The sequence below is a fragment of the Uloborus diversus genome, chromosome 9, assembly GCF_026930045.1.
Source record: "Uloborus diversus isolate 005 chromosome 9, Udiv.v.3.1, whole genome shotgun sequence".
Taxonomy (NCBI): Eukaryota; Metazoa; Arthropoda; class Arachnida; order Araneae; family Uloboridae; genus Uloborus; species Uloborus diversus.
In genome coordinates this window covers 5703377-5728618 of record NC_072739.1, presented here as the reverse complement: position 1 = coordinate 5728618, position 25242 = coordinate 5703377, and the positions used below count along the sequence as shown (strand labels likewise).

Here is a 25242-nt window from a genome sequence, read left to right as displayed (position 1 = left end):
TATTATTTTGGAATAGATAGGATTAGCGAGACTGTACCTCTTACTGTTCAGTACTTTCTGACAGATTCTACCTATTATGAATGATACAAATGATGTTTTGCTTCAAGGTCATCCGCCATCTATCCGTGGTCAAGCTTTATAATGTTAAGTCTATGAGAGCATCACTCGCTTTTCACGAGCAAACCCCGCTTAAAGCGAGCAATAATTTCATGATTCGTAAAATTTCTATTGACCTCCAGCTCAACTTATCATTTTTGGGGTGAATTTTCTTTAACATTTCAAAGTTAGTGACAAATCATAAATCCTGAGAACAAGCGATGACAGCATTTTTTTTTTAATTTGTAGAGTAAAGAAACATTTAAAAATTATATACGTGTATATATGTGTATTCTTCAAAAACAATGGCATAAGAAAGAGACATTCAGACCGTTCAAACCAAAGTAACCAACTTGTTTGGTACTGCATAGCGATTAAAAAGAAGAAAAAGAAGCAACTATGATGATTTTTTCCAACGAACTCGCTTTTTATGAACACTCGGTTATAACAAGCAAAAATCGCTATCCCTTTGCATTCATTGTAAGCGAGTTCGACTGTATATTTATTTTCTGTTTTAAGTCTCCCGACTAACTCCTCCCGCAAGCATGCATAAATATCGAATATTGTACAATATTGAAAGATGTATTGGTTCGGCTTATGTTTCCCAGCCTGAACCCATTTCGTCTATTTCAGATCATGGCTGAAAATATCCACTACTCCTCCAACGAAGAGTTGGATAGCCTTGTAAGTATATAATTTATATTCATCCCCTCACCCCCACTTACCCTTTTTCTCATTTGCAGATCAAAAACGATCCTGAAAAAAGATTTTATGTACCGAATCAAGAATTGGACAGTATTGTAAGTACAACCAAAGATGTATTTCAGTACTATCTTATTTTATGCAACACACTTTCTTTCGTTTGTTGAAGGCAATGAATCGAAGGCAGTGGTCGTATTGTCTAGCTATTACGAGCGATATCATAAGTCAGTGTCAATGGTCAATCATATGTCAATGGGAAATATTTTCTTTAAAAATACTAAAAAAGTTTCCTCTGAATCAAATACATGGAGGCGCAAAACTTTAAATAGCAATTTATCATTTTAATCTCAGCTGCAGATACGACTTTTGCGCTTAGATACCTTTTTTGCTGAAAAATGCATTTTTAACATTCAATTTTTATTTCCTCCCCCAATTTAATTTGAGAAATAAATTTCTATTATTGAATAATTGTACAATAACAGTGCTTTAACTGCAGTATTTATTTTTATTGCAGTTATTACGAACATCATTTCTTACAAAACAATACAGCCTTTTAATTCAGATTTTAAATAAAAACGTACAAATTCTTTGAATTTGAAAGTACCGAACTCTTATTTGACATATTTCAAAGGCGTCAAAAAATAAATAAATAATAAATAATTCAAGAGTTGCTTAAATTCTAATGCGCATACATGTGTACACGCATCTATTCTTTCGAGTTATTAAAAATACATCGAATATTTAATAGAAGTTATGTAGTGTACCTGTCAGATTTTTTTTTAATCTCATAGATAGTTCAACTTTTATATTTGCTCCTGCTAATGTCCTTAAATCATTATTTAAGTGAACTATTGTAATAAAAATCTATAGAATATACAAATGAAATCAATTTTTTTTTCTTTTTTTCTTTTTTTGATCATATAGATTGCCCGAGAAATGTGTTTGGTTCGACCCTCCCCGAAATAAATGGTCTGTTTACGGCCCTGGTTCAAACCATAGGTAGACTTTCATAGAAATGTATTTTAAAAATCATGCTGTATAGCAGCATCTACCTCACTACCATAGTACAGTAGAACCGCGCTTATCCGGACTAACTGAGACCAAATGCAATCCGGCCGATCGAAAATCCGAATAATCCGAGTATTATGAGAAATAAGCAAAGCAAAATTAAATAGAGCTGTTTATAAGACATAAAAAATATCAAAACGATTCTTCACATAAATCTAAACAAAGAATTCCTCCACTCTCCACTGTCAGCTGGTTCAAACGCTGTTTGAATAAAGCAAGCTCAAGCTAAAGCCTTATCATGATGCAGTAATGTTTGTATTACACCCTAATTCACTGAACAAACTATACAGGATCTGTACATATAATCAAAATAAAAAACGAATGTTCGGCGTACTAATAGTTACAGTAAAACCTGTGAAGTTGACCACCTGTCTAAGTTGACCGCTTTTTTTCAGGCACGGAATAGGGAAGTTGCAACCTATTAAATGTTCATATTTATGACTTGGATATTGTTAATTGACCCTCAAAACTAAAAAATTCACCATCGCCGAATTTTAAAACACCGTGGTTGATTTTTAATGAATTTTTAAAAATCCACGCGCAAAAGTGCGCGCTTCTGAAACGTCACGAGCCTACGTCACGGGGCGCGAACGGGCAGCCTTCCGCCGAAGATCCCTTGTTTTCGCTAGGAACATTTTGAGCGCGCTGATATTTTTATTTTTTAGAAATTCAATAATCCTTTTGAACACACTATGGAGGCCGGATTCGTTAAAGCACAATCTAAATAATCTTCCTCATGTAATATCAATGATGTTATTCAAATATATTCGAGAGGATGATAGGTTTAATGTTCCAGAAACGCGAGGAGTTAAATGCGAGGAGATAAGCCTTTTACGTTTCGTCTTTGAAGTCGAATGCACTTCCTTCGGCTTCTCCCCTATCGGAAGAGGGGATGACGTCACTTCCTATGCCATTTGACGTCACAAGGGCTTGAACTTTAAAAATTAATTTAAAAAAACTACTTATCGTATCGCAAAAAATTTTTTCACCCATGATGTTCATACATGTTACTCTATCATATAAAATTGAAAAATCGAAAACTTTCCTATTAACGTTAATCATATAAATCAACCTTTGTAAGTTGACCACTAAAATCGTGCACCGCGCAAATGCCGAACTTACACAGGTTTCACTGTACCTTCTTGGCTATCATTATTTAAAAAATATATGTGTGAACATATCCCCCTCCCCCTTAATTAGATCCGAATAACTCGAGATCCGGATAAAGATGGCTTTAATGTGATCTCATTTCGCCGCAAATCAGTTTCTTCTACCATTTGAACTAATTATCTCTAGATCGGCACTTACACACCTGTCATTCTAAACATGCTTTGATACTGTTTTTTTAATTCACGACATTAATTTGTAGCTGTTTGATAACCTTGGCGCAATGGCAATAAAGGTGCCACATGCAGACCTCCCTTTACCACCAACTCCTCTTTCATTCTGACAACCGGTTTCTAATTTTGCATACAACGGCAGGCGCAGCGTATAGTATTATTAATATTCAAAGCCTGGGTGGACCAAGCGTTGAAGTTTCATTTTATTGTCAAATTGATTGTTCTTATTCATTTCAGTTATGAGCACCTTAATAACGGAACTTGAAAATAATAATCATTATTTTCAAGTTCTTCCGTATTATCCTTTACAACTGCTTAGGTCAGCCATGTAGACCTTAACTTTCCATGCCCTTTGTTTAATTATATCGCTCATTTGTAAGAAGAGTGCCACAATACGAAGAAATGAAATTTCACGGGAGAAGCGTTTGAAGTTGAACTCTTCAGGCAATTTGCGTTAAGTAAAGTAAGTTTGCTGTGCTCTCCAGAGCTTAATATTAGAACAAAAAATCTGTCATTATTTTCCAAAGAAGATAACGGCCTATGAAGGCCTTTAAGCAAAAAAAAAAAAAAAATTAATATTGTGGCACTCTTTTTCCAAACGGGCGATATATTCAATGTTTTGTTAATTAAACCTCATAAAGTTATATTCTGAGAGCATGAAATAAATAAAAGAGAAGTTCTATTTCACAATTTTTTTATTTCTTGTTTGTTTCGATACGTCTTCGCATCCAGAAGTTTTTTTTTTTCTTTTTTTTTTTTTTTTTAACGAACACTGAAAAAAATACGTCTTTTCTTGCTTGTAAGCACTAACTTTTTCGTGAAATGTATTACTGTTATCTTTTAACCAACTATGGCAATATTTTTTAATTTTACAGATGGTCCAAGCGATTCAAGTGTTAAGGTTTCACCTATTAGAATTAGAAAAGGTGAGTTCGTTTGTTCTTATTCTTATTTTTGACTAGATTTAAAAGCATTTCAAACTCTAACTTAAACTGCTATGCATTTAAAGTTATAGGGGAAACTTCTGAACTGCTCGATATTTTTGGTTGAATTCCTTTTCAGAAACCTTCCTTACTTCCCTCAATCGTTCAAGACAAAGGCAAAACCTTAGCTGTCAAAATACACCGGTCACGGCAAAACCACGTGACATGTGACGTATTCCGTCAGCTGACGTAACAAAAAAAAATATTTTTCAAATCGGTCCAGTAGTCTTGGAGAAATCAGAAAACGTGCATAAAAAGCCGCAGACGAATTCATAACCTCCTTTTTCGGAGTCGGTTAATGAGGAAAACTTCGTCAATTTCACACTGTAAAAAAGCCTTATGTGGTTCTAGAAAAAAACTTAATTGGCAATATTTGCAGAACAAACATTGACGACAATTACTTCATGGTTGCCTGGTACGTCTCAGTTTAAAGCTGCGGAGTTTGTTAAAAATTCGCCATATTCCCCCTCCTCCCCACATTAATGGTAAACACTTTGTGAAACAAAACAGTCCGCTTACAGATGTCCCTCGATATAGAGTTGAATAAATCGACCCTTGGTCTGGACCAAAAGGGTCCACCCAACCGGTAAACCACTTCTGTAATAGGTGTGGGAGATCCTGGTGTTTGAAATATGTAAATGAAGTAAAGTTATATTTTGTAGAAAGGAATCAAAAATCTGAGCCAAGCTACGAATTTTTTGTCTTACTAACAGCAAACCGTGGTTATAAAATCACCAAATCATTAGCCAACATTGTCATTTGTAAGAGAATGATTGTGTTCATTCACCTAAAATTGCGATCACTTTTATACAGTGCGGTGAAGAACGATTGCTGCTTTCGTAGAAAGGACGTCATATTTCGTAGAAAGGTCTCAAAAATCTGAGCCAAGCTACGGATTTTTTGTCTTACTAACAGCAAACCGTGATTGTAAAATCACCAAATGATGAGCCAACATTGCCATTTGTAAGAGAATGATTGTGTTCATTCAGCTAAAATTGCGATTACTTTTAGTGTGGTGAAGAACGATTGCTGCTTTCGTAGAAAGGACGTCATATTTCGTAGAAAGGTCTCAAAAATCTGAGCCAAGCTACGGATTTTTTGCCTTACTAACAGCAAACCGCGTGGTTATAAAATCACCAAATGACTTGCCAACATTGTCATTTGTTAGAGAATGATTGCGTACAATGAGCTACAGTTGCGATTTCATTTATACGTTGTGGTGAAGGAGGACTGCTTTCGACAAAGTCATATTTTGTTGAAAAGCTTCAAAAATCTGAACCAAACTCTGGATCACCGTGAAAATAGAACTTCCATTCTTCGCCACTGCTGGAAACTTAGCAAGAGAAGTAGAAAGAAGACTTCATTGCCCCACCAAGGTTATAGACGGAACTATGGAACCAAGCTATGGTTTTTTTTTTTTTTTTTTTTTGCTTTACTAACAGCAAACCGTGGTTGTAAAATCACCAAATGATTAGCCAACATTGTCATATGTGCGTGAATGATTGCGTTCATTGAACTAAAGTTGTGATTCTTTTTATACGATGTGGTGAAGGACGACTACTTTCGGCGAAATCATATTTTGTAGAAAAGCTTCAAAAATCTGAACCAAACTTCTGAATCTAAGTGAAAATAGAACTTCCATTCTTCGCCACTGCTGGAAACTTAGCAAGAGAAGTAGAAAGAAGACTTCATTGCTCCTCCAAGCAGCAGGATATAAGAGAAATAAATGTCAGCGCGAATCAACTCGGGCCCTTAGTCATCGGGGCGACAGGACATATAAATCCATTGTTCGTGGCTGCATGCAATAAAGCCAATTCCTGCGAGCTTATGAAAAAATGCCCGCGACGTAAATTTGTTCGTCAGACAAGGACCTATTGTGTTTTTGCCTATTATGGGTGTTATTTATGAGGCACAGTTTTGACCTGCTGTTTCGGAATTGCGCTGGAGAGAGGTTTTCCGTTTTAATTTATGGATTTCCGTGTGTATGCCTCTGTCTTTTTCCTTTTTTTTTTTTTGCAGTTTTTACGGATTCTTGTAAACATTTTTATAAAGCGCTTTATAAAACGGGTTTGTTGTACGGGAAAGATTTGTTTTGACCTTTGGAAGGGTAGAAGCTAAAGCTAAAACTCGTATAAAGAACAAGTCCCGGTTTGAAAAGAAAGGCTCGGAGCAAGGATGTGAAATTTCACATGATGTGAAATTTCAGTAGGCCAATTTCCAAGTGATAAAAAATATTTGTCGAATTTATCAAAGATATTACGGATTGTGTATTCTGCAATACCAAAACCAGATATGTTTTTCTGCAAGTTGCACAATCCATCGTCATGTTTATTTCAGTACTAGAAAGTCGCCCGTCAAGGCATGACGGGTGAAAATTACTTCTGCATTTGAACGAAGCCATCGCCTTGTTTGGTGATATTTTGATATTTGAAAATTTAACCCTAACTAACTCCAGTGGATGAACCCTAAACTCCAGTAAATAGCGTTCATTGTTGAAAATTTTTACGTTTCTTCATTATCCTAAAGAACGACAGTGTTATCAGTAAAACAGTCAATTTACCGGATCCAGTTCAGTCTTGTCACAATAAAGCCTTCCTCTTCATGTTAAACATTACCAAAACATATTATCAAATTATCATGCCGTGGTGCGAGTTTCATTGTTGAAACACGCGGGTTACTCGATCATCGACCGTTATTTATATGAGGATGAGAAACAAAAATTTTGATCGAAAAGTCACTCCTAGTGGCTTGTCAGATTTCTGCCCCGAACCCTTCAATTTACTAAGAAGAAATGCACGTGTTGAGTTGTTGGAATATTTGTACATGGCTGTAGAGCCATTCCTGTATGGAACAGGCAAATGAAAAAGTTCTGGAGTATTACAGAGTTTGAAATAGCAGCTGTTGTGTGATATGTTATTTATGTAAAATTTATTTGCCAATCTGAACCTGAACTGACAAGACTTGATGTAGGAAAACATGAAAAAAGTCGGGGCTTGATTTGGCATGGGAGCTCACTGGAGACAGACAGGGCCGTCCCAAGGGGGGGGGGCGAACGGGGCAATCGCCACGGGCGCCACAAAATGAGGGGGCGCCGCAAGGCGCCCCTCGTTTCGACGAAACACGACGACATTCACACGAAAACGACATTTTCACGAGGGGCACCTAGCGGCGCCCCTTCATTTCGTGTATCATAGATACACAATTATAGACACACAAAATAGAGAATCATTGCAATGAGTCTCTATTTTTTCCTAGGGCACGAAAATATTCCTCTCTCTAAGTCTCCGAAACATTCGTTTCCTTTGTATCAATAAAGCAGATTCAATTTCGTAGAATTTAAGTGTTTAGAATTAAGCAAAAGGCGCTTCTCCTTTGTCTAGTTCTCACCAAATTTGCTTTAATTCTGCCCCTGCGTGCAATGACGTAACTATAAAAAAATTTCAAGAGAGCACATTCAAAAAACAAAACAAAAAAAAAATTGATCGGATAGGAAAAAAAGGTCAAAAACTGTCTGGTTAAAATTTTGAAACTTTTAGTTTTAAAAACGCAATTTTAGCCTTAAAAACGCGATATAGGCCATGTATATTGACGTTACGGTAAGGGAGATTGTTTCCCTTGTTACTCAGAGATTGTTTCCGATCGATTTTTTTTTTTTTTACATAGATTGAAATCAATTCCTTCTCCCCCAGCGAGTTCTCGAAATTGAAGTTTCAGAAACGCAACTTTAGACAAACTTTGAAGATTTTATGGATAAGAGGATCTGGAGTATTTCTCTGGTCCCCCGAATTGTTCAAAATGATGGTTCAAAAAATCTAAGCAATGTTTTACATTCAGGGGCTATTCAACTTAACGTTTTGTAAGTGTCGTTTAAAAAACCCATTGCTTGTGATATTAAAGAAAGGCGGCATGGGGACTCTTGTACGAATATTTTCTTAAACTCAAGTCTTAAAATGCAATTTGTAAGGCCATATTTTGTAATATTAGGGCCAGTGATTTTTTGAAATTAGAGCTCCAAAAACGCTATTCCTTTGTTTATAACATATATGAAAGTTAGTATTAGGTTCGTACAAGTAAAACAAAAAAAACTCTTGAAAAGTATCGTTGGATGAGTCCAGATCGAAATTTAATTTACGTAATTTACTTCGATAAATACATTTTCTATTTATAATCAGCAAATTATTTATTCGCGTTCTTAGTTTGATCAATATGAAAAACCAACTCAGTTTTGATTGTTTTTTATCTAGTGGTATAATATTTTACTAGATAAATATTTGGATTTTCAACATTTCCATTTTTTGAAAAGTTTTTGGGCATTAATGTTTTACAAATATTCGAAACAGATTTATTGCTTGTGCTTTAATTTGTATTATGCAGAGCCCTATAATTGTTCTGTTCATTAATATGTAAAAAAAAAATAAGTATATATTATGCATTGATGTTATAACTAACTTGATTTTTTTGTATGTATGGGGGGGGGCGCCAGGAAACTTTCGCCCCGGGCGCCGTCTGCTCTTCGGACGGCCCTGGAGACAGAAAGCGTATAGTGTTAGTGATGCAAAAATATTTCCACAATATTTAATGCTTTTGACTGCTGTTTCATGTTTTCAATCAAATGCTTTATTTTCAATGCTGCCACTTAAAGTAATTGTAACTGACATTTGGAAAATCAATCATTCTAAGTGGGTCTACAATATTATGCGTTGTTCTGTCTCTAATGCCACAACGTAGAACGTCGCTCGATTCTAAATGCGAGTATTTAAGCCGGGAATGAGTTCACTAAAACGGATTTTCTTTTTTTTTTACGCAATAATATCAAATAGCAGACAAAAATTTTGACGCTGGCTCGTCATTTAGGGGAGCCGATAGGAGGCAATTGCCCTCTCCCTGGCTTTGAGAAAATTATGTATTACATATACATGGGCTTGGTCTTTTATTGCTTTTCGATGCAATATTCATTGGTTATGGTAAAGGTCACAAGTAGTGGAACTACAATTTAGTTTTTTTCATACTGCTTCAAGGAAAACCTTTTTTTTTTTTTTTTGAGCAATCACGATTGCTTATTGTTCTCACTTGACTGTTTTTGGCGTTCCTATGATTTTATTTTCCCGCCAGCACCCTCTGCAGCATCACCGGCGACCGGCTCCTCACGATGCTGCTCCTCTAGCGAAAGCCGTCTCGAGGTTGCGTCCATATCCTACACACACGCGCATACATACACACACATACACATACACACACATACACATACACACACATACACACACACGCATACATATAGACACCTACACATATATACAGACACCTACACATACACACACACACTCATCACTCTCATGCCTACACACAACTACCCACACACTCATCACACTCATGTCTGCACACAGACACAAACACATATGCCTACACACACATACACTTTCCCCACCACACACAAACACTCATACACACAACTACCCACGCACTCATACCTGCACACAGACACAAACACACATGCCTACACCCACATACACATACCCCCTACACACAAACCAGTGGCGTACCCAGGGGGTGGGCTGATAGGGCTACAGCCCCCCCCCCCGAAATTTTCAAAATTAATTATAAAAATTATAATAAAGAACAAGTTTTTTTTTATGATGTATTTTTGAAATCTTACATTCGTATTGATATCAGAAAAGCGATACATGAACTTTTCTTAGCTACAGTTCATAAGTATCCCCCCCAGCTCAAAGACTTTCGAACTCAGCCCCCCCCCCCCCCCGAACTGATTTGTCTGCGTACGCCGCTGACACAAACACACATGCCTACAGTGGCGTAGCTAGACCCGACTTTCGGGGGGGGTTACTTCTTTTATATATATATATATATATATATATATATATATATATATATATATATATATATGTATGTATAATCGCTTGGAATTTTTTCCTTTTCTTCCTTTTTTTTCTTTCTCTTCTCTCTTCTTTTTCTCTTTTTTTTGAGACTAACTTTTCGGGGGGGGTTTTGTCCCCAAAACCCCCCCCTTAGCTACGCCCCTGCATGCCTACATACACACACACACTCGTGATTGCGATAAACATAATTTGAATTCAAGAGGTCAAAATTCAAATTATTATTATTATTTTTTTTTTTTTGCAATTGTGATTAATTGATTGAAATGTTATAAAATAACCACTTATAAATTTTACTTTATTTGAAGCACTTATGTCTTCTTTTGAGCAAAAGTGTAGCAAGTAAGACATTCTTTTCCGAATTCGTAGTTACCTCGTTGTATTTGAGTTCTCAGCGAACGATTACACCTTTTGCACTTCTGCAAAATTTTTAACGACGGGCCTGCTTTGATGAAAACCGTATTTTGTTTAATGTCACTATTTGGACAGTTCGATTACTTGGTATTTTTCACACAACTAATGAACTCAAAATGTTAGTTAATTGCAGTATTTTTGTAATTTGATTAGTCTTGCACAATTGGAAACATCCTTTTGTGTAATGAAATTACAGGATGAGGAACACTTATTGAGCTTAAAATGTGGTAGATAATTTTTCGCACATTTCGTTTATTTCTTGTAAATTTTTTATTTCCTTTTGAAATAATTTATGTACGACTAGAAAACATACCCAGCGTTGCCTGCGTCATTAATAGCATTGAGAAACAATTTATACTTTCCTTAATTTATTTTTAGCTGTGCCCCGCAGTTTCACCCACTTTAATAAGACAACAATGTATTGAAAATCTATCTTAAGTACGTCACGCTATGATTTTATATAAAAAAATTAACACCCCTATCCACATCGATATTTTCCGTTAAATAAGAAAATCGAAAAAAAAAAAATCAGTAAAAAAATAATTGAAAACCCGCTCATTTATAAATTAATTAAATTTAAAATGAGCCGGGTAATAAGTGCTGAAAATCTTCCCGCCCCGAGCGCTTTATCGACTGAGCTATTGGGGAACAAAAGTTCGAGCTATTGGGATACAACAAAAAACGCATCATGATTACTATTGATTCAATTTCAATGTATTGCCTGATGCGCTCTTATTAGTGGTAGTATGATGTTATATAGCCTTCCTCAATAAATGGACTATTCAACACAAAAATAATTTTTCAATTCGAACCAGTAGTTCCTGAAATCAGCGCGTTAAAACAAACAAACTCTTCAGCTTTATATTATTATTATAGATTTACATGTTCTGCTCCACAATCATGACCTATTTTAAGTCTGAAACTAGCCACTAGTTTCATACGGGATCAGTGACAGTACTCTTCCCAACGTTTCTGAATCTCTTCCCATAGTTTATCCTTTGACAGAAGCAAAGTAGTTGTCAAATAAATTGTAGAGTTTTTAACTGCTGGTTATTCATTTCTGCCCATTCTCCTTTTCTTCCACTCGTAATTACTAAGAAGATGACAACTTTCCCTAGAATCAGCTGGACGGCAATCCAAGAAGATTCGAGTGCTCGGGAATCGAATCGGTTTAATTACCGGAAAATGACTGTTTACGTGCGAGAAATATCTCGTCAAGGTCTGGATCAAATATGAAAAATAAGATGAAATAAAAATGCTGCCTAAACACTATTGTGCAACCCTTCTGAGGTCACCGAAACCCTGATAACAGGTTGTTTCCGCCCTGGAAGAAGCGGGGTTGAGGGAATTTGTCTGATTACCCACATTTCCGCTGTCAGTCACAGGCACTCTACGACCCGAGGGCTGTCATTAGAGGCCCCGAGCGTTGTCGTTGTCACATGGGGTACGACCCATTCATTAGAAGTCAACTCATCTCGTAGGATTTGACTTTTCGGTGGAGTGGATGGAAGTTATTTTTCCACCCGAGGAGGAAGAAATGCCAACAAAACATTTTGCCTTCGAGGTCTCTTTGTGTGACATAAAAAAAATCAACTGACCCGAAAATGAAGACATAAAATATTTTTCTGAATATTGAATTTCCAATTTTCTCTTTTCTTTTTCCCCAAAAGAAAATGATCACACTTTTAAAAGCAAGAAATAAAAGTGCATAAACCCCAAATCTGACTTTGGCATTGTTTCACACATTACTAATCGCAATCAATGTGTTAATATATTTAAAAGGAATTGTAATGATGTCCATGAAATCAGTATGGCTGTATCACTCAATCATAATTGTTTATATCTATATATATATAAATGAATGTTTGTCTGTATGTCATCCATGAAATCAAAAACTACCCGGCAGATTTGGCTGAAACTTTCACCGTTTGTTATTTTTGGTACTGGGAATGTTTATAGACCAGTTCGAAAAAAATCCGATCGATAGTTCCTTTTTTATTCCAATTTAAGTCACAATCCATTGGATAAATACGAATAAAATGATCGGCTGCAGAAATTAATTCGCGTGAAAGATCTCATTGATAAGAAGTTAGCTGTTGCCATTTTTCTTGAGTTTGAACAAATAAATTCTTTCTTTATTGTTTTATGGTTTTCATGCAACGGGGGGATTTAAAACTTTTTCTATTTGATATTTTTAGCGATTGATTGATCTTGCAAACTGCGTGAGTACAAAATTTGAGTATAGTCACGGCTTCACTTGATACCAGGACCGATTATTATGAAAATTGCTATATATATGTATTTTTCCACGGAGAAGGTGCATAATATGCTCATTGAAGCCACTCGCCACCAGGTGGCACTGCAGAGTAGCAACTTCTGCCCCGTTCAACCGATTGTCATGAAAATCAGTATAATGATGTATTTTTTTGCTGGCGTAGCAACGCGCGTCGGGTACAGCTAGTACTACATAAATATATATAATATCAGTGGCGTCGCTACGGGGAGTCAGGGAGCGGTCCGCCCCGGGTGTCACCCGTCTGGGAGGGGGGGGGGTCTCCAAAAGTGAAATTGTAAGTTTTTGAAAAGTATAACGCTAAAATGCATTTTTCGATTACCAATTTGAAATTTTTCTCGGGGAGGGAGGATGGCACCACAAATTACCGCCCCGGGTGTCACCCATGCTAGGTACGCCACCGTGTATATTATTTCATGCCAGTTATAAATAATGAAGTGAACAAAATAGCGCAGACGGAAGATATCTGAATATTTTCCACTAAAAATCGAAGCTGTTTCAAGGCTACAGGAATCTATCTTAGAGTGTACTGAATCGTGACTTATCCATATAAAAATTAATCTGATTACATCACTACTTCTGAATTATCTTTGAAAACGTGTTTTATTGCTTTTATATTTCTCCCCTTTCACAGAGATATTTTTTCATGTTCTTAAAATTTGTTAAAGTTTTAACTCAAAATGCCTGATAACTGAAAGGGCCAAATGGGTTTCAGCCCTAGGCAGTTTTTAGTAGTCCTCAAATGGTTAAGATTACTTGAACCAGTGACTAAAATTATACGGTTTAACTACAGGCTACAGAGGGGAGTGATTTGCCTAGGACCTTTCGATATCTTAATCGAGCCCTCAGTGCATTACAATGAAACTTCGAAGAAACCAGCAAAATGTGCTGCAGTTTAATCAATGGAACTTTTTTTTTTCTTTCTTTAAAACTCAAAGGGTACCCAAGTCCATGACTGTCATAAAACAAACATACAGTCAAACATTCTTAGTGTGCTAAGCAATTAACAATAGTTAATATAATTAACGTGCATTTGAGGAATAACAACTAAATCGAATCAATCATACAGTATACATGCGTGTGTATAGTGTACAACTTTTCTCAAGTATACAATGTCTAACTTTGGGGTGTAATATATGCTTTGTTCCGCAGCGCTTACATACATACGCAAAGCTATTGGAGTCATTTCGCGTCAACTGACCTAATTTTTCAAATCGTCCCCGCTCAACCATCTCTGATTTGGATGAAATTTTATAGAGGTGTGGAGATGTCTTTGAAACCAACCTGTGCAAATTTTTAGCTTCCGGGATCCAAATCCTAAGAATCTAGGATCTCCGAAAAATGTGATCCAAGATGGCGGATCAGCTTTTTGTGCCAAATTGCCGTCAGAAATTACAAATCGGAGATGGTCGAGTGGGGACCCGTAGGTCACTTGACATGGAATAACTCATTGATCATTATTTTTCTCAATAAAATTATACGTAGTTTATATTATATACTGCTCTCCCCCCCCCCCCCTCCAAAAAAAAAATAATAATTCAATCGTATTCTCATTGCAGCGAATACGATATAACGAAGTAATCTGTTTCAAAGAAATGAATTATCAGTCCCAATTCAATTGCCATTGCATAGTTCGAATTCTATTACAACGAAATGTGGTCCTTTGAGTTTATGGGATTGCGATTGCACTGCACAATTTAACTGTTTCACCAACGGATAGAACGCTTCCTCCTCTTTTTAAAATTGACTGTCAACCACAGCGACCAGGCATCATGGTAACCGTGCCAAGTTAACAGAGCGGTTAAATTTATCCCATCAACTGAGCAGCAACTTCTGTGGAGGGGTTCTTCCACTGCTTCCACTACCAGACACCAGACGCATGGCGGACGTCAAGACCGAGGGGGCGAGTGTTCCCCCGAAGTCAAGAATGTGCTGTTCCATTCTTGCTTGGCTTCTGCCAGAAGCTTCAGGGGTCTTTGGCTGGGGGGGAAATCCAACTTTTTGTATAAAATTCAGACATGCTTGGGGAAACTTCAATGGAGTTCGAAGAATACAGTTGGAGGCAGTGAACTGGTGAGAGGGAAGATACGCTCATTGACACAACTTCTAAAATGTTTACACCGTTTTTTTTTTTTTTTTCCTTCTTCTAAAGAGTCGAAAATAGGAGGTTATCCATTCATGATTTTTGAAAAAAAAAAGGCACATATTAGACGTAAGTAGTGCTAAACATCACGTATGTCGACATTGAGGGGTCGAACATTGACTGTAGTGTAACATTTTAACCCAAAATTGAACGTAATGATCCTGAAAGCTTAATGCAAATTATTAAAACTTTGTTACCGCCACCCGATGCAGTTCGGATATGGAAATTTTTCAACTTTTAATTTTCAACATAGTAATCAATTTCTCTTAGTATCTACAAACGCATGAGCTGAAAAAGGAAAAAGAACTTTATTTGCCGAGGAGGCAATGTTTAATTACTCAATGTAGTAATCAAAATCTCAAAATATGTATAAACGTATCAGTTGCAGAGGGATGGGGGGAGGGGGGCACCTTGATTGCCAAGGCAATGTTTAATTCTCAACGTAGTAATATTTCTCAAAATATATAAAAGCATGATTTGGGGGGGGGGGGGGACAGAATATGATTGCCAAGGTAATGTTTTTTTTTTTTTTTTTTTTTTTTTTTGCAATTTTTGATGAAAATTACTAAAAATTTGATGAAAATTGATGAATGAATTATATTTATACATCATTTTCTGCAATATTTATCCCAAGCGTCCTCCCAGTAACAGGATGATAGCAGTAACACTGATATCCTCTAATATTGCTCCAATAGCAAACCGAAGTGATTTTATTGAAATATGCTTTGCGCTTGTGCATGTGCACGCGCGCGGGTGCAAAATCTCTCGCTCTTTTTTCTTGTAATAGTTTAAAAAATGTTACTTATGTTGTGGAGAATTCTATTAAAATATTTGTTGTGATAGTTAATTAGTTTTATCCCTTTGGGAACGGTACATGTCCCTTCAGCAATTGTAAGTCAATGGAATAAAATCATATGAAGTTAGGGTACATTGTAGATATACTTGTTATTTTTTAAGAAAGGGCCGGAAAAATTACGAAATAGAGCCTATGGGGGAGGATTAATCTTGCACAGTGTGGCAATGGTTTGTTTATCCATTGAACTATTCAAGTTCAGTTAGATCAATGATACCTGTCCATTGAGATTGGTATAGTTGTGCCCGTCCATTGATGTGTAATAAACAGACAGTGGGTGGCTTCCACTGCTAGGACTAACATAAGAAGGATTAGTTAGCAAGAAGACAGGTGTCTTGTCAATCACCGTTAAGATAAGGGAACTCTTACTGGTCTGTCACCGCTTCATCTTCATCTGCCATGGAGCATTCCTTGGCCGCTTCAGCTGCGATTTTGCTTAAAGCCCCTATAACTGGAGATGCCCAGGCATCCGTCATATTGGAGCAAGTGGGTGCAAGCGTACTTATCGCACAACAGGGAAATACAGAATAAAAGACATTCCGTAGAACACTGCAACATGTTAGCAGAGATTACAGAGCATTTATAATGTAATGATAGTAAAATCATGAAAAACAACTCGATATTAACCTCACATTAGGCGAGCTCCATTTCCAGGCTGCCAGTCACTTCGTCGGCTATTAATTATCCATATCTTCCACAATCTTTTCACAGTTCCTGCACGAAGAACCCCTATAACTGGAGAGGCCGACCCAACCGTCATGTTGGAGCAAGCGTACTTATCGCAGAACAAGAAAATACAAAATTAAAAGACATTCCGTAGCACCCTGCAACATGTTAGCAAAGATTACAGAGCATTTATAACGTAATGATGGTAAAATCATCTTTACTAATAATAAAGCTGAAAGTCTGTCTGGATATCTGGATCTCTGTCTGAATGTCTATGACGCGCATAGCGCCTAGACTGTTCGGCCGATTTTCATGAAGTTTGGCACAAAGTTAGTTTTTAGCATGGGGGTGTGCACCTCGAAGCGATTTTTCGAAAACTCGATTTTGTTCTTTTTCTATTCCAATTTTAAGAACACTTTACCGAGCAAATTATCACAACAAGAACGAGTAATTACCAAATTATCATAACGTAGAACCGTAAAATGGGCAAGCAAATGAATATAGCAAATTGGCGAGAAAATCAGCATCCATTATTTGTAAACATACAGGCGAACCAAATGACCTTTTCATTTTCTACTACGGGCAAATCCGTGCGGGTACCACTAGTGAAAAACGAATCGATATTAACCTCACATAAGCGAGCTCCGTTTCCAGGCTGCCAGTCACTTCGTCGGCTATTAATTATCCATTTCTTCTTTCTTTCTGCATTTGCTGGAAATCTGAAGAGCTGAAATCCTTTCCTAGAGCTGTTTGCACAATTAATAGCCGAACAACCACTCATTTTACTCAACTTAACACATGCTAAAGAAATATAAACATCAGCAGCAGTGCCATCGCTGCGAGGCACTGGATCAAGTATGGCCCAAAATGGCGGATGCGTCGACTATAGGGGCTACTATAGTCGACGACAGATATATAGATATACCACAACTATAGGGGCCAGGGCCGCAGACAGGGTGGGGACCGTCGGGATAAATCCTCCCCCGAAATTTTAACCTTTCTCTAAAAAATAAAGGAACGAAGACTATGTGATCAAAATTCTTCCCTATACTCCACCTTCACTTGACCTTGTTATACCAATCTTCTTTCCAGTCAGACCCTTTCTCCTTCTCACCCCCTCCACACCTACATACATATTTGAAAAAAAAAACCGTTCTAATTTTTTTACACCTTGGTGTAAAAAAGTCCTAGTGTCCTAGAATGTTAATGACTTTTATTACAAAACAACATTTTAAAAACACTTTGTTATATATACTTCAACAATACTCAACAGATTTACATGATCAAAACTACCATTTTTAATCTAATCATACTTTTGATTAAATACGTAATTTTGTAGATCTGCCTTTAAGTGTTTTTTTTTTTTTTTTTTTTTTTTTTTTTTTTTTTTTTTTTTAAGGTGGCAATTGTAGATTGCTTTTCAATTGTGACTATTTCACTAACTTGCACGAGAGTTTTTCTAAAAGCCTCTGTTGCGTGCATTTGTAATTGTAGACATGTAATAAACACTGTATCATGTATTATAGACCGTATAAGTGCAGGCAGTTAGTTCTCTAATTTTGTCGAGTCTAAATATGTTACGAAATTTTTGAAGTAGTTAATCAAAATAATTATTAGAAACTAATTTTTTAATTACATTTCAGTTTAATTTTGCAAACAACATAATAAACATAATTTTTAAACGCTAATTTTTCCCATTACATGTCTGGAACCATTTTTGCCTCCGACCATGTCCCTCCCCCAAAAAATATCCTGGCTACGGCCTCGATAGGGGCTTTACTACTGACGAGTCACCACTTCATCTTCATCTACCTTCTACCACGGGACATTCCTTGACCGCTTGAGCTGCGATTTTGCTTGTTGCGCTCCAGACCTTTAGAACCTGTTGACTTCTTTCAGGTTCACGAACTGTGCGACAACTTCTGCCAGCGGTACATCAGTTGTCTGAAGGGAAAGATGCCCATCGACCTGGTCATCGAGGAAAGGGACGTGAAACCAGGGGAACTGGGCGGTGATACCAACAACAACAGCAATGGCAGCAGCAGTTTCTGCGGAGGACCTCCCTGCCTCTCTAGGAGTGTACTAGATGCGTCGGGTGGACACAGTACGGACAGCGCATCCACGCCAGATCAGGTGAGCTACCCTATCCCCTTTTTTTTAAGTCCTTTTTTTCTTGCTGAAGCATAGTCAGTACTGCAGTTGGGGAAAGAAAAAAAAAGGTGAATGCACTTTTTTACTTTAATAAATATTGGCAACCCTCATCTTATATAATTAAGAACTGAGTGAAAACTGTACAGTCGGACCTCCATATATCGAAGTAGCAAATTGCCGGAAAAAAATTCGATATATAGAAATTTCGATATATAGAAACGATCGTATTTTATCATAAAAATATCCTAAAACATTAAAATTAAAGCTCATTTTCGTGCATGAAACCCAATTTCTAATTGATACGAGCACCATATTAAATGAAAGTTAATAATTAAAAAAATAACAGAAATTGCATTTTTGTGCCTTCATGCATCTTTCATTCCTCGGCAGTTCAACTTGATCCGCAACATGAGGGGATTTTCGTTCTGACAATGGAATCGAGAGAAAAGTAAAAAATCAATCTACTTAACTTGAATGATTTTTTACTGAAGCTAAAAAGACTAGGAATGATAATCAACAGACAAAAGGGATAACTTTAAACTGATTTTCCAGTGTTACTGGTTACAACTAAGATTTGAAATGAACTCGAGGGAATTTAAGAACTCCAGAACGGAACAACGACCTATCTATACTCACCCCTCAACCTCAGATTCCTTATGAGTTTCGTAGTAACCTTTAGTGAACATAATGTTCTCCCCAACCTTCATTTTTCATCAGATAAACAGTCTAAAGCGGAAAAAAACTTCGAATATCTCGAAAAATAATTTTGATATATAGAGATTTTTTCGATATATAGAAACAATTTTTCTATGAATGAACATTGAAATTTGCTACGATTTCGATACATAGAAAATTTCGATATGTGGAAGTTCGATATATGGAGGCTCGACTGTATCTATGTGATGTGTGTCCAAGTTACTTCTCCCGAACGCCAATGAACCGACCATCGAACCAGGCATCGAAAGATTCCTAATTTTCCCGTCTTTATGTTTGGTTATTTAACATAACCCTCCGATAATAATTAGCGAAGATATCCATTAAAAACTATTAATTATGACACTTAGATTTCGACATAAAATCCCTATTTTTCGAAGGCTTTCCTAAATTCAAATTATTATTCAGTGCTTCATCTCAACTTTCCGTAACAATGCTTTTATTAAAATTTGTAGGGGTGAAGAAAATGATTGAGAAAAAATATCTGTTGCCATTTTTTTTCTCGAATATGAACAAATGGAATTCTGACTTTTGTTGTGAGGCTTTTCCTGTGATCGGAAAATTTAAAATGTTTCCTTTTTTGTTTATTTTTCCTCAATCTAGCGCAAAATTTTAGTGATTTTTTTTTTTTTTGTTCGAGCCTGATTGTTGAGCACGCGTCACTTGACATAACTTTTACTTTCGAGGTAGACCGTGCAATGCCGGTCGACGCAGCTAGTATATATAATAGTGAATGATCGAGTAACGCTGACGTCATCAACAATGAAACATGCGCCACGGCATGATAGTTTGATAATGTGTTTTGATAATGCTTAACATGCAGCGAAAGGCTTTATTGTGACAAGGCTGAACTGCATCCGATATCTGTTTTACTGGTAAGACTCATTTCAGGGGAATGAAGAAACGAAAAAATGATCAACAATAAACGCTACCAACTGGAGTTTAAGGTTCATCCACTGGAGTTAGGGCTATAATTTCAACTAGCAAAGTATCACCAATCAGGCAATTGCTTCGTTCAAATGTAGAAGCAATTTTCACCCGTCATACCTTGACGGGCGACTTTCTAGTACTATAATAATTTTGGCCATATATCTGTATCTCTGAGCCAGACTGGGTAAGCCCAAAAATTTCGATTTTCTGTTTATTAGTGCATTGTATGTGGAAGCCTAATCCGCATCGAGCCATGTGAACATAATTCTTAAAAATATATCCTTTTCAATTTTTTGCCGGGTTAAAGAAACGCGCGCTCCATCCTTTGCACGCACCATAAAAAAATTTTCCTCTCTCCTGCAAAATGACCATAATAGGGCCGCGTCCACGGACACTTTCGAGCCCGGAAAAACCTGCTTTTCACCGCATTCCGATTATTTGCGGGATTTATGTGGAATCTTTCTACTCCTGCTAGCTTCTAGAGTGAAAGCGGTGTTTTTACCCAGAATGCATTACGCGAAACAAGTTCGTCTACTATCCGCTAAGGATGCTGGGTAAAAACCGCTTTCTCTGGTACAAGGGGAGAACCTCTTTTTACATGGAAACGGGGAATTTTTCAATCGGTTTTTTGTGGAGCCAGAGCAGGGATTTACCAGGTCGAAAAGTGCGTTATGAACGCGGCTGATGTGACTTACGTCTTTCTGGCTCTAGGGCACAGAAAAAAGAGCCAAGTTTAGATTACTTATTATACATTACCTTATTCAAGAAGCAGACATTTTTTTTAAGTGATTTAAAACCAATTTAAATTATTCTTACAATGCTAAGCCAATAGTTCGGGATACGGCGGGCATTCCCTCGCGTTCCACCTCAACTACAGCACTGGGTATAGTGTAGCTGTAACGCACCAGTATGCCGATTCGAGACTTTTCTGCTAGGTTGAATGCCGTTAATTCATTGGAAAATGAAACATTACTTTGGCTCTAATTAAACACGAATCCTTCCTAAAAAAGACATTTAAAAAAAAAAAATCTTTTCGAATTATATGTAAATTGTAAGCCAAAAGTAGTGTTTTTTATTACAATATCTATAAGTTAACCAAGTAATAACGCATTTTTAAGCATTGCAATTCCAAAAAAAAAGAAGCACATGCACAAATAAATAGCGCAGACGATAATCGAATTACATAATTGCAAAGAAATATAAAGAATTACAGACAATGATAAATCAATTGAAAATAATTTGGAGCACAGCAGGTGACGCATTTACTAACACTCAGTAATCTCTGAAATAGTGGTATCATTCAAAATAGGTAAAACTGAAGAAATGTTTTTGAGAAAAATTTAAAATAATTAGTTTTTTTTTTAACTCGAGTAGTTTTAAACTATTGAGCAATTTTAATCTTGTCATTTTAAATAAGTAATATTTAATCACTTGAGTGAGTTACTAATTAACAGGTAAAAGGAAAATGAGTAGAATGTCCAAGAGTTTCGTTACGAATAATTCCAGGTAAAAGATTGATATCATGTGACCTTTTCTGTACTCCACACACGGTATCAATTCATGAATTTTTTATGGAGTGCTATAGAAGGTTATTCGAAGTCCAATTTACCGAACTGTCAAATTATCCGTTCTCTCTATTCTCCCATGTTTAAGACTGAGCACACGAAATCTAAAATATTATCGAGAATATGGACTTTATAAATCAAGGTTGTCCTTTACGTTCTACTGCAGCATTTCTCAACCTTTTTTGAAAAGCTTTTGAAAAAAAAATCGCTGACCGGTGAGGTCTTTATCCCCCCCCCCTTTTTTTTTTCTCTGAAAAAGAAAGGAAGGCTCGGGTACCGTTAAAAACTTGTGAAAATGTTTTTTTACAGACATGTGAAGGTTTTTCCTTTTTTGAGCAATCACATTGCTTATTGTTCCCATAAGACGGTTTTGATGTTTCTATGATTTTATCCCCCCCCCCCTCCTCCCTCTGCCAGCACCTCCGTCGACCGGCTCCTCCCGATGCTGCTCCTCTAGCGAAAACCGTCTTCAGGTTGAGTCCATGTCCTAAACACACATGCATAAATACACACACCTACACATACGCACATACTCATGCCTGGACAGAAACACACATGCCTATACACACACACACACACGATTGCGAAAAACATAATTTGAATTCCAGGTGTCGAAATTCAAATTATTATTATTTCTATTTTGCGAAAAAATATTTATAATAAACTAAAACATAAATAAATAACTCTTTTAAAAAAGTATCAAAAAAAATTAAATGTGAAGACAAGTAATTATTGTAATAACCGTAGATAAGAAAATAAACAGTTGTGAAAATCGTAGATAATTGCGAGTATTAATCAAAAATTCACGTAAAAATTTTAAATGTCGGGCGGATATTATTATTAAATTAGATTTTTCCTTTCATTTATTTTATTGAGAAAGGAGAAAAAATTATCGCGATAGAACAGAAATCTCTGAGTATTGGAAAAAAATTCCTGCGGAGCAGTGCCTGACCACCGGTTGCTTCAGAATCACTGCTCTGCGGCATCCTTTTATCCTCCATGAGAAGGAAACCTACCCAGAAGATAAGAACTCCTTTAGGAGAGGAGAGGGAATAAAGACCATCAAATAAAGGTGATAATAGGGGGTCATCATTTTAACCCCGCCGCCTCTTCATAAATTATGGATGACTGATACCACTTGACCGCAGCCGTGCGGTGTTCCAGGGGTATCGCTGAAAGGCTGCTAAGATTTTTATCTGGGTATTAAGCGCAAAAAAAAGAAGGTCCATCGGGGGCGGTAGATAGTCGACGCTATTGAAAGATGGTGGGGGGGGGGGGTACACTTTCATTCTCCGATTCAGGATATTTTTAATTAGCCAGTGAAGCAAGTTGATAAATTTTCAATTGTATTAAATGATTTTTGAATTAATTTGTTGTTAATAAAATTGTTTCAAAATTAAATTTGGTCCTTTAGGACGATAGTTAGTGGACTATATTTCAGTGGACTACTGTTGTTGTGACACATTTGAAGCGTGTAGCAACAGAAGTAGGTATTGCAATTGCAATATATTTTCGCAAATGCATTTTTTTTTCTTTTTTTGAGCCGAATTTTTAGGTGGGCCCCCAACAATAGGCGCGCTCCGATGGGAGGTCGCTGTGACTTTCCAAAATTTCCTTATTTGGCAAATTTTGTTGGATAATTCGGCAAATTTATCATCATTAGGCTAAATTCGGAGTTCGATTCGACAAATTTATCATCATTCGGCGAAATTCGGAGTTCCATTCTGCAAAATTATTATAATTCGCACAACTTTTCTGTTGAAATGACTATGATTATTTTTTAAAGGTTACTTCTGATGACAATAAGTATTTAGAATATTTTTTATTTTTGTCGCTAAGACTTTTTTTTTTTTTCGCGAAAAAAAGTCGATGTGAAAAAGGGTTTCACAACTAAGAAATGCTGATTTAAACTAATGTAGACCAAAACCAGGGTTTTTAATAACAAAAATCGTATTCTTTCCTGCATCAAAGTATGAATAGTTACTGTGGCATCTTGTTATGCTTAAAATGGCAAGCTATTGGTCCTGTTAAATAATCCTGATTTATGATCAATACAAATCTCGAACATTAGAAAATGGACACTGACACTACGTACTGCAAGAATCATTTTTTGAAAGTTTGAGCCGACGTAGTTTATGTAAAAATTCGGGCGTATTTAGTCTTTTAGAACCAATCTACAGGTTTTAAATAGCAATATTTTTTCCTATATCCATTTCGCATTTTTTATCTTCAATGCTCTTGTTCTTGTTCCACCTTACTTCTTTCTTTCTGAAAATTGTAGCAACTTACTCGTTCTTTACTTATAACGAAGTCATGTGCGAAATGAGGCAAAGAAAAATTATGTGTTCTTGTTTGTTGCGAAACAAAACAACTGTGCTAATTATTGCTATTTGTAACTTCACAGGAGCTCCTTAATCATGAAAATGACACAAAATTTGTCGGGCAGAAGCATTTAGCAGGAAATGTGAAGATGGAAAGCGGTGGTTATGTATGAAAATAGTTTTTTTGCATTTTACATTGTATTGATTTGAAACTAAAAGTTTACCTTTGCAAAATATTGCAAGAAAAAAGAAAGATGAAAGTTTTGGCTTTTGCAATGAATTGAAATTTATTATGAAAGTGTTGCTGAGCAATACATCCCATATGTATCTGCCAGCTTCCAAATATAGTGAATGCATAATACAGTGTTGTTGAATTCTAAATTTTATCTTAGTTGATTTTTCTCTGAAGAAAAAGAGATGCTTCAATTTCATTCATTTTGTATAATTTTTTCTTGGGAATTCTTTGATGGCTAATTTCGCGATATGCCTCTGTGACATGAAAATCGCAGAATCAACATCCGAATTTTGAACAAAACCTGTCGAACAAGGAGTTTAAAAGGAATCACTGTGGTATTTGATTTTTTAGCTTAACGATATTGAGTATAGCAGAACCTCGTTATACCGTGCTGCAGTACGCCGCAGAATCGTCCCATTTTCTTCTAGGAAATTTATTAAAGACGCAATACGTAAAAGGTGAAGAATTTATTTTTTCTTTTGGAAAAAATTGCACCAATCGGTTGTCTGTAAGTTAATGGCATCTGTGGCACAACTTTAGGATGATTATTATATAGTTAGTTTGAGGCCTTATATCGTGGGGTGTAGAAGATGGTACAAATATAGGTAACTACAGTGACTCTCAAAAGTCTTCGTACACCTACGACTTTCAACGAAATGGGCCCCAATCCATTGGTTAGAATTAATATTTCGGAGTGGGTATTTAATTATAAGATCTATGATCAATTTTTAACAAAACTGCATGAAAAGTTTTTAAAAAATATTAAAACTTAATTTTTAAAAATCAAAAACCAAAAAGTGCCGGAAATTTTATCTCACAAAAGTCTTCGTACACTTTATAAAATGTCTATATATTATTGAATAATCTAACTTTTGAT

General features: G+C 36.3%; 1 protein-coding gene across 1 annotated transcript in view; it reads left to right on the top strand.

The window, feature by feature from the left end:
• The first annotated feature begins 734 nt into the window (after positions 1-734).
• The window catches only part of LOC129229722 (homeobox protein Meis2-like), a 95181-nt gene continuing 70673 nt past the window's right edge, over positions 735-25242 (top strand). Inside the window, exons 1-4 of the mRNA XM_054864085.1 lie at positions 735-780; positions 4082-4132; positions 18349-18582; positions 24214-24297. Of these exons, the coding sequence (XP_054720060.1) occupies positions 4082-4132; positions 18349-18582; positions 24214-24297 (369 nt within the window). The 5' untranslated portion in view covers positions 735-780. The remainder of the gene's footprint in view (positions 781-4081; positions 4133-18348; positions 18583-24213; positions 24298-25242) is intronic.